The sequence below is a fragment of the Ovis canadensis genome, chromosome 2, assembly GCF_042477335.2.
Source record: "Ovis canadensis isolate MfBH-ARS-UI-01 breed Bighorn chromosome 2, ARS-UI_OviCan_v2, whole genome shotgun sequence".
NCBI classification, from domain to species: domain Eukaryota; kingdom Metazoa; phylum Chordata; class Mammalia; order Artiodactyla; family Bovidae; genus Ovis; species Ovis canadensis.
In genome coordinates this window covers 178,011,534-178,029,358 of record NC_091246.1, presented here as the reverse complement: position 1 = coordinate 178,029,358, position 17,825 = coordinate 178,011,534, and the positions used below count along the sequence as shown (strand labels likewise).

General features: G+C 38.3%; 1 protein-coding gene across 1 annotated transcript in view; it reads left to right on the top strand.

Annotated features, from left to right (window-relative positions):
- HNMT (histamine N-methyltransferase) overlaps positions 1-15,063 on the top strand; it is a 43,011-nt gene extending 27,948 nt beyond the window's left edge. The window contains exons 4-6 of the mRNA XM_069574437.1: positions 1,023-1,153; positions 5,835-5,928; positions 13,856-15,063. Of these exons, the coding sequence (XP_069430538.1) occupies positions 1,023-1,153; positions 5,835-5,928; positions 13,856-14,211 (581 nt within the window). The 3' untranslated portion in view covers positions 14,212-15,063. The remainder of the gene's footprint in view (positions 1-1,022; positions 1,154-5,834; positions 5,929-13,855) is intronic.
- Positions 15,064-17,825: the final 2,762 nt, after the last annotated feature.

Here is a 17,825-nt window from a genome sequence, read left to right as displayed (position 1 = left end):
CAGTCCTGTGGCCACTGCTGAGTTTTCCAAATTTGCTGGCCTATTGAGTGCAGCACTTTCACAGCATCATCTTTCAGGATTTGAAACAGATCAACTGGAATTTCATCACCTCCACTAGCTTTGTTCGTAGCGATGCTTTCCAAGGCCCACCTGATTTCACATTCCAGGATGTCTGGCTCTAAATTAGTGATCACACCATCATGATTATCTGGGTCGTGAAGATCTTTTTTGTACAGTTCTTCTGTGTATTCTTGCCAAACATTAAATTTGAATTTTATATCATTTTTACCTATCATGAAGTATTATTCTTCTTTTGATTTTGTTCAACCATTTAGCAGTTTAATGGCACAAAATATGAAGGAAAGGAGCATGAAGTCGGGAAGAAGAGTAATGTATATTTTTAGCTTGCGGTTTATTTAATAATAGGTAGAAAGTCAGATATGGTCCATGCCACAGTTTATTGATTCCTGAGTTATAGAATCATATCACCTGTTTTATGTCAATTCTGCATTGATAAAATCCACCAGTTGATTTCCCCTTAACACTTGAGATAATGTGTTTAAATACAGCTTCCCTGGTGACTCAGTGGTAAAGAATCCTCCTGCAGTGCAGGAGAAGCAGGTTCAGTCCCGGGGTCAGGAAGATCCCCTGGAGAAGGGAATGGCAACCTGCTCCAGTATTCTTGCCTGGGAAATCCCATGGACAGAGGAGCCTGGTGGGCTACAGTCCATGGTATCGCAAAAGAGTCGGATGTGACTTAGCAACTAAACAATAATATTGACTGTGTCTGATCAGTATTCTCATAATTATTTCTTATTGGCTTTTTAGTTATCTCCAATTTCATTTAATGCCAGAGGAAAAACTAGGATGAACTCTCTGGTCTTCTAGAGCTGCATGAAAAAGAAAAATGTGCTTTATATCTGTTGTGTATATAATATTGATTGCATTAAAATTCTAAATGGAAATGGGTTCCAAATTTGCAATTAAAATTGATGGTGAGCCACCTTTTCTCCATATTTTAGAGCTTGTAGCCAAGACATCAAACCTTGAGAACATAAAGTTTGCTTGGCATAAGGAGACATCATCTGAATATCAAAATAGAATGATGGAGAAAAAAGAACTTCAGAGGTGGGACTTTATTCATATGATTCAGGTAAGAAATATTTATTATTATATACTCTCAGAAAAGAAGATTCTTCAGAAATATTTCAGAGTACTTAATATTCTAACTTTTAAAAGAAAAATGAAAATCTGATTTCTGATTTTATAAGTGAACATTACCTGTCCAAACTGAGAATGGACCAACATCCCAGAGTTTTTCTGAATCCTCTTGCTTTCACCTTCTGTTCATGACCTGGCTAGTGTGTATGCGACAAAGGGGCAGGCTGGATAATTCCTCAGGTCAACAAAGTATTACTGACATCAGTCTTTCTGCCAGAATGTATTTCCGTGGTCCAGCATTAACAGTGTATTTCTTAGAAATACAATAGTGTATTTCTTGTAAAGGGAGTGCCTCTTCAGTAGATGATATTGGGACATATTTCCAGAGGTCACTGATGTATCTGAATAGCATATAGGTGTATAGGCTTTGGGTGTTGACTACCATTAGAAGATGTACATATTTTAGAAAAACCATGATGAACAAGATGCCTTTTGCTTTCTACAGTCTACAAGTACAGTCATCCCAAAGGAATAAACTTTTTTGTAGACTTTTTAAAAATTGAAATATAATTGATTTACAATGCTGTGCCAATCTCTGCTGTATAGCAAAGTGACTCATTTATACACCTATAGACATTTTTATTTTTATATTCTTTTCCATTGTGGTTTATCACAGGATATTGAATGTAGTTCTGTGCTATATGTTTGGACCTTGTTGATTATCAGTTCTAAATGTATTAATAATAGCCTGTATCTACCAACCCCAAGCTCCCAGTCCACCCCTGTCCCTCCCCACCTCCCCCTTGGCAACCACAAGTCTGGTGTCTGTGTCTATGAGTCTGTTTCTGTTTTGTAGACAGGTTTATTTGTGCCGTATTTTAGATTCCACATGTCAGTGATGTTATAGGGTATTTGTCTTTCTCTTTCTGACCTACTTCAGTTCGGATGATACTCTCCTGGTCCACCCATGTTGCTGCAAATAGTGTTATTTCATTCTGTTTTATGGCTGAGCAGCATTCCATTGTATATATGCACCACATCTTCCTTACCCGTTTGTCTGTTGATAGACATTTAGGTTATTTCCATGTTTTGGCTGTTGTAAACAGTGCTCCTGTGAATGTAGGGGTGCATGTATCTTTTTGAATTATAGTTTTGTCCAGGTACATTCCTAGGAATGGGACTGTTGGATCATATGGTAACCCTATTTTTAGTTTTCTGAGGAACCTCAATATTTTCCATAGTGGTTGTTTCAACAGTGTAGGGGTATCCCTTTTCTCCACACCCTCTCCATACTTGATTTTTGTAGAATTTTTAACAATGGTCATTTTGACTAGTGTGAAGTGGTAACTCATTGTAGTTCTGATTTGCACTTCTCTAATAATTAGTGATGCTGAGCATCTTTCCATGTACCTAATGGTCATCTGTATGTCTTCTTTGGAGAAATATCTGTTAAAATATTCTGCCCAGTTTTTGATTGGGTTGTGTTTTCTGTTTTTGAGTTGTATGAACTGTTTGTATATTTTAGAGGTTAAGCCAAAAGGAATATACTTCTAAAAATTATAGGAAGAAATGACTTCAGGGTTGGCATATCTAGGCAATTCTACATCTTTGCTTTCTTAGCAGATAAAATCTTTTAACTATAAGGGAGTGCTTTTAACATTACCCAGCAAACCTAAGACATTTCTCTACTAGACTTACTTTTCTACTTCTCATATAGTTGGCCCTTGCACAACACAGATTTGAATTATGTGGGTTCATTTGTATGCTAATTTTTTCTTTTGAAATTTTTTTCTTTTTTGGACCACATCACAGGGCTTGTGAGAGCTTAGCTGCCCAACCAGGGATTGAACCCATGCTCCCTGTAATGGAAGCACTGAGTCCAAACTACTGGACCTACAGGGAATTCCCTGGAGTTTTTCAGCACTAAATGCTGCATGACTGGATGTGGCACTCCAGAAACAGAGAAAACGCATATGTTATATGTGAATTTCTGACTACATAGAAAGTTGGCACCCTAATCCCTGCCTTGTCCAAGGCTCAACTATATAACTGTTTCACACCTCTTCTCTCTCCTTACAACTCCTGTAATCCCTTCTTTGCCACTGGTTTCCAATTGATGACTTCCCTTCCTACTCTATAGTAAAAAGAGAAATGATCAGGTAGAAAATCATCTTTTACCCACCACATTTATAGAGATGCACCTGTACCTACCATTGCTTTCTTTCTTCTTATTACAAAAGAATCCCAGGAATCCTCTTGTACTGTCAGCGGGAATGTAAACTGATGTAGCCACTAGGGAGAACAGTATGGAGGTTCCTCAAAACAGCGAAAAATAGAACTATCATGCTGTGCTTAGTCGCCCAGTCACATCCGACTCTTTGCGACCCTGTAGACTGTAGCCAGCTAGGCTCCTCTGTCCATGGGGAGAATATTCCATGTATTCTCCCCATGTGGGTTGAGAATACTCAACCCACTCCAGTGTTCTCCAGGCAAGAATACTGGGGTAGGTTGCCATGCCCTCCTGCAGGGGATCTTCCCAACCCAGGGACTGAACTCAGGTCTCCCGCATTACAGGTGGATTCTTTACCATCTGAGCTGCCAGGGAAGCCTGAGAATACTGGGATGGGTAGCCTATCTCTTCTCTGGGGGATCTTCCCGACCCAAGAATCAAACTGGGATTTCCTGCATTGCATGTGAATTCTTTACCAACTGAGCTACCAGGGAAGCCCAGAACTACCATATGACTCAGCCGGCACACTACTGTGCATATACCCAGAGAAAACCATAATTCAAAAAGATACATGCATCCCAGCGTTCATAGCAGCACTATAGAGATGGAGGTGTTGAGGACAAATATATGGACACCAAGGGAAAAAGGGGTGGGTGGGATGAATTGGGAGGTTGGGATTGACACATATACAGTACTGATACCATGTATAAAAGCTAACTAATGAAAACCTACTGTATAGCACAGGGCACTCTGCTTAACACACTGTGGTGACCTGAATAGGAAGGAACTCTGAAAGGGAGGGCATATATGTATGTCTGATTGATTTTGCTGTACAGTAGAAACTAACACAACACTGTAAAGCAACTATACTCCAAAAAAAAAAAAAAACCTTAAAAAACAAAAAAGCCTCCCTTTATCAAAAGCCAATCCCTTCACAAATGCTCTGAATCCCATTCCTCACTTGTTATAAAATGTTGCAGCTTCAGAGATCATCCTCCAGTTTCTCTCAAAACCTCCACATTTGTTCTTTCTTTCTTATCTCCGCTTCCTCGGCACTACTACTGTCTTCCTCTCTGTCGACTCTGCACTTTTCTGTTGTATGTCTCTGTCTCTTCATTGCTCCTTACAGTCCTAACATTTTCACAGCATCTTTCAACTTAATATTCATAGTCAACTGCAGAGAATCTGTGTCTATTAGATCAAATTTCAGAGCATCTGCTATGATCGGCCTCCTCTTTCTGAGCTAGGTCATGTCAAGGATTATTAGCGATCTTGTGGACTAGCTGCATCTGGGTGCCAGTCTATATGGTCCCTGTGGTGAACAGCATGGAGTGACATGATACTAAATATGGCCTCTGAGACCGCACAGGCCATGTGCAGGTCCCTTGTATTTCATTCATTCATGTGAGGGAGGCATAGCTCAGGGTTTTTTTGCTTTACGCAATAAATTCTATTATCCATGTGTATATGCTTATCATGCTCAGCTCTTTGTGATCCCACAGAGCCTGCCATGCTCCTCTGTCCATGGAATTTTCCAGGCAAAAATACTGTAGAGGGTTGTCATTTCCTACTCCAGGGTATCTTCCCAACCCAGGGATTGAACCCATGTCTCTTGCATTTCCTGCATTGGCAGGTGGATTCTTTACCAGTGCGCCACCTGGGAAGCCCATAAAAAAATTGAATAAAATATTGAATTCTTGTCTAAAAGAGTAGAAGATGGGACATAAAAAGTAAGTGTCTAGGTGAGGTATATTCCAGGGCTATAAGCCCTCAGGGGACAATTTCCATTGCCCATGTATAATTCCAGGCTCTATCTGTGTTAGGTGGAAAGACCTCTCCCTGCAGTTCACCAGAGATCGTTCAGAGTTATTTAAAATGAGTGGACTGACACCTATCCCCTTGTGATGATGCTGCAACCTTAGGCTTTTTCCAATCCATTTTCCTAGAGAATCTGTCAACATCAAAGCTTGTCGCATTTTCTGTGATTTAAAAACAGCATTGGTGAGCATATGGTAAAGCTAGTGCAAAGGGCTTAATTTTGAAGTAACGTTCCATGAAATGGAATGTTTTCATGGTGCCAGCACCATTTTCTCCCAGAAGAACTACAATTCACAAAATATAGAGAAAGCACAGAATCAATGTCCGCATGTGGAGTAGAGACTGTCTGAAGCTATACATGTCTGTTACTGAAGCCAGAAAGAGAAAATTTTAAACTATTTGATTCTTGTTGGGTAAATACCATAGTTTCCCCTATCCCCAAATATTTTCTTTCATTATTATTCTATCTCTCCATATAACATCTTTAACTTCTAAATTTCTTACATGTTTTGTTGAGTAAAAACCCACTCAACTTGAAAATCAAATCTTCTGGTGAGTATCTAGTCTGAGCAACAAAGACATTGACATAGAAAAGTGCCTCATTTCTCTTTTCCTTCATTTCTAGATGCTGTATTATGTTAAAGACATCCCAGCTACCCTGAAATTCTTCCATAGTCTCTTAGCTACCAATGCTAAGATTCTCATTATTCTTGTGTCAGGTAAGTTATTTTCCTCCCACCTAAATTTTAAAAAACCAATAGTTCATGTGTTTGAAGGCTGATGGTATATTTCATCTTCATTATGAAATTCTTGACCTGGCTTATGGTCATAGTCAATTAATTAACACAGTATTAGGAAAGTCCTTCAAACTTTCAATTTAGGATTTCCAGTGGAAATAAATATCTGTTTCTTCTTCCTCTTGAGAAAGTATATCTTTGTTGTTCACATATAAATTATTTTTATATAGCAAATACAACTGATAGGAATTGTTTTGAGGAGACTAAAAATAGAAAATATTTCTATTTACCTCCTTTTTGTCCCTTAAATGTCTCTTTCCCTTCTGTGATGTTTAAATAAAGGTTGAAATATTTGTGACACTGTCGTATTTGATTAATTTGCATTTCTAGAGCCACTGCCAATGTTGCTGCTTATAGGTTTTCTCAAATAACTATCAAAAATAGCTAATGATTCACTTGTTTGGTTTTGTGTTGTTGTGGTATTTTCCAAAGACGGCATTTGATCATACCTTGTTTCCAATGATACAATTAAGTATCACACAGAGAACCTAAATAAACAGATTAGCAAATAAAACACTGACACCATTCAGCAGTCTTTATGGATTGTTCACACAGTGCTATTCAGGTTGACTCTAGATACACAGCAGTTTCTATCTTCCTAAATTTATACCAGACCCTATAATCAAAAACCACGTCATAACATTCATTTATTCACAAACACAGTGGTTGCCTATAATCCTAGCTTTGAATTTATGTGGGATTTTGGCAAATGAAAGTTCCTGTACACAACCTCTTCTGCAAGGGAACATTTGATATACCATTTTTATCTCAGGTTAGTTAAAAATACTCATTTATGTGAGAAAGTGCTATCTTCCCATTTAGGAGGGCTTATGTAAACGGGATGCTTCCCACTAACCTCTCTCCAAACGAGGACACTTGGATAAAGCACTTTGAACATTTAGGAATACAAAAGTAAATTTAGTTACCAACACTGAATTGATAACTCAGCCTATTCTTGATAATCTGTATCAATAATACAGAAAGTGTTGCAGACAGAAATAACAGTTCATCCAGCAGTCATATATGTCTGATTTTAAAGTATATTCCACATCAAATGAAGATCCACTTCATTTATATTTAGTTTATCCTTAAATATTTTCAGAAGTTATGTATTTGAGTGTCAGAAGGCAGCTCTTTTGTGAATATATACCTACCAATATGAAAAAAAACAGCCTAAGCTTTACAGGGTAGCACGAGTGTCTACAAGCAACTGAGAATTGACTTAGTGCTCTTATGGATACAGTATTTTGCTGGCTACATCAGGACTACAGTTACTAGAATCGAAAACCAGTTAGCTTTCATCAAAAAAGTATTTTGAGTCAAAAATTATTCACTCTGCATTTGATGGTAGAAATATTTCACTAACTTTTTCAGTACAGAGCTTACAGTTCTTCATGACTGCACACAGTGTGGGAGGCAGGTGTCACAGAGAGGAAAAGATCGTTAACAGATAATCCTTTTAGCTCAGTGCTTTTTCTAAGATACCAACTCTTCACTTTCCCCTTCCACCCCTTCTTACTCGTTACATAGAGCAGATTAACTCCCCTTTGCTCTTCCTCTCTGACCTAGATAAATCTGTTCACCTATAAACCTATCTTAACAATAATGTATTTCTTTGAGAAAAATTGTATCAGCCCCTTGGTGTAAGGAAGTAGCTGAAGTCTCCCTTTTTAAAAAGAGCAGTAATTGCCTTGTTGCATTAAAAAAGCTGATATAAATATATACGGGTCAGCTTTTAGAAACATAAATTATGGTCAATTTCCAACAATGGAAACAAATTTAGTCACAAGAAGATTTGTCTTATATCATTGTCAATTAACATGTATAAAATCGATCCATATTGTCATTAGTAACTTTTTCATTTCATGCTGCTGCTGCTAAGTCACTTCACTCGTGTCCGACTCAGTGCGTCCCATAGACGGCAGCCCATCAGGCTTCCCTGTCCCTGGGGTTCTCCAGGCAAGAACACTGGAGTGGGTTGCCATTTCCTTCTCCAATGCATGAAAGTGAAAAGTGAAAGTGAAGTCGCTCAGTCATATCCGACTCTTGGTGACCCCATGGACTGCAGCCTACCAGGCTCCTCCATCCATGGGATATCACTACAAATCCCTATGAGCCAGACCAATCTGCTAACCTGTGGATAGTAGACAGGTGTGAGGAAACTCCCCAAGTCACCTGAGGTGCCTGATCAACTTCCTATCTCACTCCTATTTAATAAAACCCATTATCCTAAACTGCCTTCTCAGCCCAAACTATAATTCTTGAAACCCCATTCTCCATACTTGCCCAATGAAAACATGCCTTAAACTTGACTATTACCTTAAAACTTGGAAGACCTACACCAAAATGGTTCACACACAGCTCTGTTTTCACTCAGGTTGTTGAGGTCACTTTGTAAATGGAATTTGATCATTATTACCTAGAAGTGGCTCTGGCTTGGTGGTAAAGAATCTGCCTGCCAATGCAGGAGACCCAGGTTCAATATTGGGTTGAGGAGATCCCTTGGAAAAGGAAATGACAAACCACTCCAGATTCTTGCCAGGGAAATTCTATGGACAAGAGGAGCCTGGTGGGCTATAGTTCATGGGGTGGCAAAAGAGTCAGACATGGCTTAGTGACTAAACAACAACAACCTAGAAGTGAAGAAGCTTGTTTGTATATTTCCTTTGTTTCAGCAATATTGTCATCCATAGCCTCACAACAATATAGCAACTGAGTGCTCCTTGCAAACAGACTCAGAAGCCTAGCACTAGTTACTCAATTAAATTTCCATGAGTACTCAGCAAGCTAGTATCTCAGCAAGGCACCTAATGGTATGTCTGGATTAACATGTTGCTTTAAAGGTCATCTCAAATATGCTCCATAACTAAGGTTTCTGCCTGTCCATCCCGGTTAGACAGTGACCTGTGACTGAACTGATGTGTTGTCTCTCTGAATAAACTGAATTACTCAGTTATTTGAGTACCATATGGAAACCCATTTTTGCAATTTATTCGATTGTAAGATAATGAAATATGGGATCTGTTTCTAGATTTAATTATGCAGGGCACCTAGCTTGGTTAAGGTGACAGCATATTCAAAATATAGCTTGTAGTCTTGGTCTCAGGCTGTCTGAACAGGATAGCTATTGTGCAGATTTGGTTCATTCAGCTTTTATTGAGCTCCTCTAATCCATCATTAGGTAGACATAAATTTGAGCAAACTCCAGGAGATAGTGGAGGACAGAGGAGCCTGGCATGCAACAGTCCATGAAGTCGCATAAGAGTTGTCCTTGACTTAATGACTGAACAATAACTGTTCATCACTGCTAGGCTCTGAGGTTGCAAAGATGACTATTACTCCTCCTCTGCCTTTGATAGACTTCTAATCCAATGGAGGACTGAGAGGGGTAAACACTTTCAGCAGTGTGCTCGTTTCCTATCAGAGGCAAATGGGGAGTTTTTAAGGAGAGTTCCTGACGAGCAGGAGTTCTGCTCTCTAGTCCCAGATTTTTGCAAAACCCTTGGCACCTAGAAGAACACACCCAGTGAATGTATTTGAATTGAAAAATGAAAGTGTTAGTAGCTAAGTAGTGGCTGATTCATTTGTGACTCCATGGACTGTAGCCCACCAGGCTCCTGTGTCCATGGGATTTCCCAGGCAAGAATACTGGAGTGGGTACCCATTCCCTTCTCCAGGGGATCTTCCCAACCCAGGGGTCGAAATGAAAAATTATTTATTATTTCTTCTTTACAATATCCTAACTACAACTGATTCTAAATGTCCATCCAAAAAAAAAAAAAAAAAAGAGAGAGACCATGTTTTAGCTAAAATGTACTACATGATAGACATGGAATCAGGGAATATAGGCAGTGCTAGAGATTTGAAGATGGACTACATAAAAAGGAATAAAAGGCTCAATAAAGAAGATACACGTATTCACACACAAACGGTGCCTGCTGAAAGAGGCATACAAAACAACAGAAGAGTAGGCAAGTGAAACTGATTAGGAAAAGGAAGATAAATTATATTCAGAATTAAATGACAGTGTTTTACTGGTCAGCCTATTTGAATATATGGTGCTTGAGGGAACAGAAGCTTTCCTCTGGTTCCAAAGAATCCACTGAAGAATTAGTCCATCTGAGTAAACAGTCATTTATTTATAACAAACAGAAGTTTCTGATTATAGAGACAAAAGATCTGATTTGGGGATGAAAAAGAAGAGAAATAAGAGGTAGATTTTTAAAATGAGTATCCCACACAAAAATAAAGTCAGTGGCACGTTTTTCTGCATATGTAGTAGCCAGACATTAGTCGAGAGAGTTGCTATTAATAATAAAAATGCAACTTATCTGGTTAAGGGAGATCAGTGATGTTTTCTTTCCTGCCCTCTCCTTATTTGACTAAGGAAGGAGGCAAATCATAGTGTGTTATTTTTAATACAGTGTGTTGGGGGGAAGGACCTGGTTTATATCATGTTGAATACAAAAGTCACACCATATGTTGTGCCCACCGAGAGCTATTATGATAATGTATCAGTCAGAAAGTGTCTAATTGCTCAGCTTAGAAATGGCACTGAGTCACCAAACACTGACACCAACAAATGCTCTGCAATTAGTGTTTGGCTCTTTTTTCTCTGCCAGATTTAAAAAATAATAATGATAATGCTAACAGAGCCTCTCAACCACTGAAATATTTATTTTCTTATAAAGTCTTATTTGTAGGCAAATTCTTATTTGGGCAGACAATCACTGTCTTTGGAATGAAAAATTTTTTTTAATACATACTCATGACCCTGATTTTTTTTCATTGAACTGAGGTTTCTTATTTTCTAATTTTTCTGCTTCATTGCAATTCTACCTTCTCCTAAAGCTTACCCTGAAGTTTTCACTCTCTTCTGCAATATTAGTGGAACATCAGACCACTCTTAATGCACTGTATCCACTGTATATATAACAGCCCAGTATTACATGCTTATATTAGAAAGTCCATAAAATTGTCATTTGTTTTAATTTTTATTTTATTATAGATTTTTGAATAGCAAGTTTGCTTTTTTCACAGTCTCAAGGTTACAACCAGTGGAAATATCAAATTAATTCCATTTAATGTTCATTTATTTTCTAAGTACATATTACACATCTGCTATGTGCTTACCATTGTGCCATGATTTACTTCAATTATATTATTTGATATTCACAGTTGCAACAAGTATAGTTATCTCTGTCTTATAGATAAGAAACCAGAGGTTCTGAAAGACTGTATAACAAACCTCATGTCATTCATGAAGTGTCAGAGGAACAATCCAACCTCTCTCTCCCTCAGATTCTGTATCTCTTAGCTGCTACACTGGGCCAGATTTTCAATTAAATGCATCATACACTGCTAATATACCTTCTAAAGCTGGGGACGAGATTTTTAAACTCAACTGAGGTGTTGCATTCCAAGGCAGCATCGTATAAGTGTATAGACCCGAGAGTCTATCTCCCCTTTGGTTTGAGTAAACTATCATTGTATTTACTGTGCTCTTTCTTCCATTTCAGTTTTTACTCAGACCCTCTCCTCTGAACCAGACGAATGTAAACAATTGCCTTCCTCTTATCACAACCTGGATGTCCAAGAGATAGCTCAACTTTCATACTTCCAAAACAAGATGCCTGCTAAAACATTGAAAAATGTTCCTCCCTCATTGTTCCCATTTCTAATGACAGTTCTCTCTTTTCAGATGCTTGGGCCAAAATCACTGGGGTCATCACTGATTCTTTTCTTTCTTTCACTATCCAAATTGTTATTGCTAACAATATACAAGTCATTAGCAAATGGCATTGGCTCTAAGAGTGTAATGTATAATGTGTGTGTGTGTGTGTATATATGTATGAAGCAACCGTTCCTCGTTATTTCCAATCTTGCTGTGTCAATTTACCATCATCTACCACCCAGATTTTTGCAGTAGCTTTCTTACTGTTCTTCCTGCTTCTGTCCTTATGCCCCTGTTCTCATCTGTGTGGCCAGAGTGACCTTAAGAAAATGTAAATCAGGTCAAGTCACTCTAATGCTGTGTCATCTGATATGTAAGTCACAGTTGGCAATTGAAACTGAAATGAATTAAAATGAAATAGCACTTAAAATTCATTTCCTTAGTCAGACTAGCCATAGTTCACATGTTCCAGAACCAGTTCAGTTCAGTCGCTCAGTCTTGTCCGACTCTTTGCAACCCCACGAATCGCAGCATGCCAGGCCTCCCTGTCCATCACCATCTCCTGGAGTTCACTCAGACTCACGTCCATTGAATCAGTGATGCCATCCAGCCATCTCATCCTCCATCATCCCCTTCTCCTCCTGCCCCCAATCCCTCCCAGCATCAGAGTCTTTTCCAGTGAGTCAACTCTTCACATGAGGTGGTCAAAGTACTGGAGTTTCAGCTTTAGCATCATTCCTGCCAAAGAAATCCCAGGGCTGATCTCCTGCAGAATGGACTGGTTGGATCTCCTTGCAGTCCAAGGGACTCTCAAGAGTCTTCTCCAACACCATAGTTCAAAAGCATCAATTCTTCGGTGCTCAGCCTTCTTTACAGTCCAACTCTCACATCCATACATGACTACTGGAAAAACCATAGCCTTGACTAGATGGACCTTAGTCGGCAAAGTAATATGTCTGCTTTTGAATATGCTATTTAGGTTGGTCATAATTTTTCTTCCAAGGAGTAAGCGTCTTTTAATTTCATGGCTGCAATCACCATCCGCAGTGATTTTGGAGCCCCCCAAAATAAAGTCTGACACTGTTTCCACTGTTTCCCCATCTATTTCCCATGAAGTGATGGGACCGGATGCCACGATCTTCATTTTCTGAATGTTGAGCTTTAAGCCAACTTTTTCACTCTCCTCTTTCACTTTCATCAAGAGGATTTTTAGTTCCTCTTCGCTTTCTGCCATAAGGGTGGTGTCATCTGCATATCTGAGGTTATTGATATTTCTCCCGGCAATCTTGATTCCAGCTTGTGTTTCTTCTGGTCCAGAGTTTCTCATGATGTACTCTGCATAGAAATTAAATAAGCAGGGTGACAATATACAACCTTGACGTACTCCTTTTCCTATTTGGAACCAGTCTGTTGTTCCATCTCCAGTTCTAACTGTTGCTTCTTGACCTGCATACAGATTTCTCAAGAGGCAGGTCAGGTGGTCTGGTATTCCCATCTCTCTCAGAATTTTCCACAGTTTATTGTGATCCACACAGTCAAAGTGATGGTTAGTGGCTACCATATTGGACAATGCTACCAATTTGGAACGTGTCCAAGACTCCATAATAGTCTATTAGACAGCACTACAATGACTTCCCATCTTTTCCCATATGATTAAGCACCCAGTCCACTCCTCACCGTCACCCAGCCTCATCTCTTTCCATTCTCCCCTTGGTTCAATTCCGATCTCCCTGGCTCCCTGGCTAGTTCTTAATGTGCCAAGCATGTCCCTGCTTCCGGTCCTTTGCAGTTGCTCTTCTCTCTGCCTGGAGTAGCCTTCCCCCGATAGATCACTACATATCTACGTGCCTTGTTGTCATGTCTCTGCTCAAATGTCACATTATTAGAGAGAATGTCTGTGACCATCCTAAATAAAGCAGCAGTCCATCCAGCCTTTTGATCCCCCTTATCTCTTGCTTAGATTTGTTTTTCATTAGCACTTTGCACCATCTGATGTATAACTTATTTATTTATCTTTCTCTCCAACCCCTTGCACTCCTTGAACTGAGCTGCAAAAATCAAACATTCCTGCTTTTTAAATGGCCTGCTCTATTCCAAGCATCTAATGTACTGCTTGCAGCGTAGGTAAGTGAAAAGAAGAATAACTGAGAGCATGAATGCTTTTCCGTTGCACAGGAGCCAGCAGCTGGCAAAAGCTATGGGAAAAGTACGGACCCCGCTTACCCCGGAATGACCTCTGCCAGTATGTCACATCGTCTGACCTCACTCAGATGCTGGATGAGTTGGGGATTAAGTACGAGTGTTATGACCTTCTGTCCACCATGGACATATCTGACTGTTTTATTGATGGCAATGAAAATGGAGACCTCCTTTGGGATTTTTTGACAGAAACCTGCAACTTTAATACAACAGCACCACCTGATCTCAAAGCAGAAATTATGAAAGATCTGCAGAAGCCTGAATTCAGTATAAAGAAAGAGGGAAAGGTTCTTTTCAATAATAGTCTGAGTTTCATAGTGGTTGAGGCATAAATACACATCATGAGAATGTTAAAAAACTATAATTTGAACAATGTTGATCATTCATTTGTGTATTAAAATTATAAATATATCTCATAACATAAACAGAAGCATCTTCACTTATATGTAAAACCTAGAAAGTTTTAAGACATTCTTGGACTCTCATATAGAATCATATAAGACACTGCTGGTCTTATCTCTCCTATAGGTAAAGAGACGAGGTATGGGCTATATACCACTTAATCTGAAAAATGAGACAGCTAAGTTTCAGGGGCTTACTGACAATAAAATCGACTCCACTTATTAACTGTGATGGGATTTTCTAGAATGCTATTAAAATATGTGCTATGGATTTTTTTTAATTTTAAAATCTTTAATTCTTACATGCATTCCCAAATATGAACCCCCCTCCCGCCTCCCTCCCCATAACATCTCTCTGGGTCATCCCCATGCACCAGCCCCAAGCATGCGGTATCCTGCGTCAGACATAGACTGGCGATTCGATTCTTACATGATAGTATACATGTTAGAATGCCATTCTCCCAAATCATCCCACCCTCTCCCTCTCCCTCTGAGTCTAAAAGTCCATTAGTGAGCCTCGGTAGCATAGCGGTTAGGCTGACGCCAAGTAAACAGGCAATCTGGCTCCGTGGGTCAGAAGTTCAAGTCCAGGCTTGTGCTATGGATTTTTAAAATGCTAGTAAAGTATATGCCTACTGATACATTAGACATTAAGAAAGCATATGTTTATTGACTTTCCCCTTTTGTAAAGAACTATTTGTCTATATACGTTTATTTGCTATAGTTTCTATCCTTATCTTTAGTGATTACTAAAAGTAAGCACTTAGGATGTTACAAAACTAACTCTGTCGTGTGTTGTCATTTCCTTTGATTTTGGTTTCTCTTTTAACTTTGTTTATGGTGTTGTAGTGTTTTGTTTTTAGATATACTGAAGTTTTTTTATTCATTCAAATTTAGGGTTTTTTTTTTAATTTCTGGATTTCTGAAACATTTTAAAAGGCGTTCTAAACCCAAGGTTTTAAAATATTAACATATTTTATCAAAATGATTGTATAATTTCACTGTATAAAAGTCTTTGATCTGTTTGAAGTTTACATAAGGAGTGAATTGAGAACAAACTGATTTTTCACAAAAATAAAACCATCTATATCAACACAGTTGACAAAAAATAACCTCACTTACTTAAAATAAATCTTTTATCATTTGCTAGATTTCCAGAAAATATTTGAGTCTATTTCAATACTTCATAGTTCCTTCTATGACAAAGATCTCCTCTAAGAGCAAGAATCATCTTTAACAGTAAGATTTCAGAGAATTTTTGAAAAGTTTTTGATAACCTTTAGTTGGTTAATCCAGTGCTATCAGAATTTAACTTTGTAAGGATTCCTAAAGTAGCTGAATGTTCCCAGCTCCCAGAGAAAATTAAAACCTTGGTAGTTTGATGTGGTTTCGTTGTATAAAATAGACTATTTAATTTTATATGAAAATTTAGTCTAAAGATTAATTAATTATATTATTGAAGATCAGTAGTAGCCTGAATATTGCATGTAAACTTATTAGATATGGGCTCCATATCGTGGCTCAGTGGTAAAGAATCTGCCTGCAATGTAGGAGACACTTGATCCTTGGGTCAGGAAGATTCCCTGGAGAAGGGAATGGCAACCCACATCAGTATTCTTGATGGGAGAATCCCATGGACAGAAGAGCCTGGCAGGCTATAGTCCATGGGGTTGCAAAAGATTTGGATACAACTTAGTGACTGAGCACTTTTTTTTTTTTTTAGTGACTGAAGAGCAACAACATATTTAATCATAAACATCTGTCATTCTTTTAAAAAAAGCATACCTCTTAAGTAATTGAGTAATTCTGTAATTAATAAATACTTACATTTTTAAAGTAAGTAAATAATTCTCTCTGTTAAAAACAGAATAAAAGTAAGGTTTTACTAAAGAGCTCATAGACCCCAATTCTCCAGTGATGAAGCCTTCCACATGGTATGATATTCGCTCTTTCACATCTCAGAGCTACCACTTAATGCTGCAGTATGTCACTTAAAAGAGTTAGTGCCCCTCCTTCAGGCCCAGAGCGTACACTGGAGTACAGAGTCTATTTACACCAGCAAAGTACCAAGCTTTATTGTTCATAATAAGTAAAATTGACTTGCAAATTTTATTTTATTTTATTTTATTCTTGGACAACTTCATCAATGTTTTTTGAATTGCCAGTTCCAACAAATGAAACGACAGTTATCCAATCACATTCCTGAATATGAACCCTGAACTATTAATCATACTGATCTGTACTACTGACAAAGGAAATCTGTGAAGCAGGCATGATTGATGGATATGGACCATGACGACCTTGAACGACTTCACCAAAAAGATAGAAATCAAAACTGCAGAGCAAATGATGGCTGTTTCCAAAAAGCACAGGTGCAAAGCAAGAAAATAACTAATATGCTGTTTCAAGATGAAAAACAATAGCAGTATATAGATGGATATTTGTAAATAAAGTCTTTTTTCCTCATATAGGCCTTACTATTAAATACAAGGAAAAATAAATTCTCATCTGCTTCAATCTAATGCAGTGGAAATAATCAAGTTTTTTTATAAACAGAAAATCCTCAAGAGTTCAGTGCCAGTCAGTGATGGAAAGATACAAGGGTACAAGAGGGCCAAGGGGATGGAACTCGGCTTCTGCTTGTATTGCGTATTACAAAGGGCTTGAGACAGTCTCATATTTAATTTTCTAGTCTGTTGTGGGGCTTCAGAAAAAGAAGCCTACAGCATGAATTTGGAATGTTGTTTTATATATCACTGTACATTTCCCAGTGTTTAATATGGGGGCTTCCCTGGCGGCTCAGATGGTAAAGACTCTGCCTGCAATGCAGGAGACCCAGGTTCAATCCCTGGGTTGGAAAGATCCCCTGGAGAAGGGAACGGCTGCTCACTCCAGTATTTTTGCCTGGAAAATCCCATGGACAGAGGAGCCTGGAGACCTAGAGTCCATGGGGTTGCAAAGAGTCAGACACAGCTAAGGGACTTTCACAGTCATGCATATGGAAGATGCTAAGCAACAGAACACTCAGTGAATTCTTTTCCAAGCATTTATCTTATACCTATATGTTTATACTTTTATTATAACCAGAGCTTGAGAAAACCAACAAAGTTGTCTGTTACACTCAGTATAAACCTTAACTTTTTTATAGTGTTTCTGAAACCTTTCTGTATTTGTTAGAGAGTACTGCCAAATCCAAAGAGGAGATATTAAATGGAAAAAAAAAAATGTTTTAGGACCTTGACTTTGTTTACTATGAAAATTGGCAAATTTCTTAATTGAAAACTCTGCCAAAAATATACAATGGAGAAAAGATAGTCTCTTCAGCAAGTCAGTTTTTGGTAAAACTGGATAGCCACATGTAAATCATTAAAGTTAGAACATTATCTCATACCATATACAAAAATTAACTCAAAATGGCTTAAAGACTTAAATTTAAAACACGACACTATAAAACTCTTAGAAAAGAACACAACAAAACATTCTCTGGCATAAGTAATAGATACCAATGTTTTCTTATGTCAGTCTCCCAAGGCAATATAAATAAA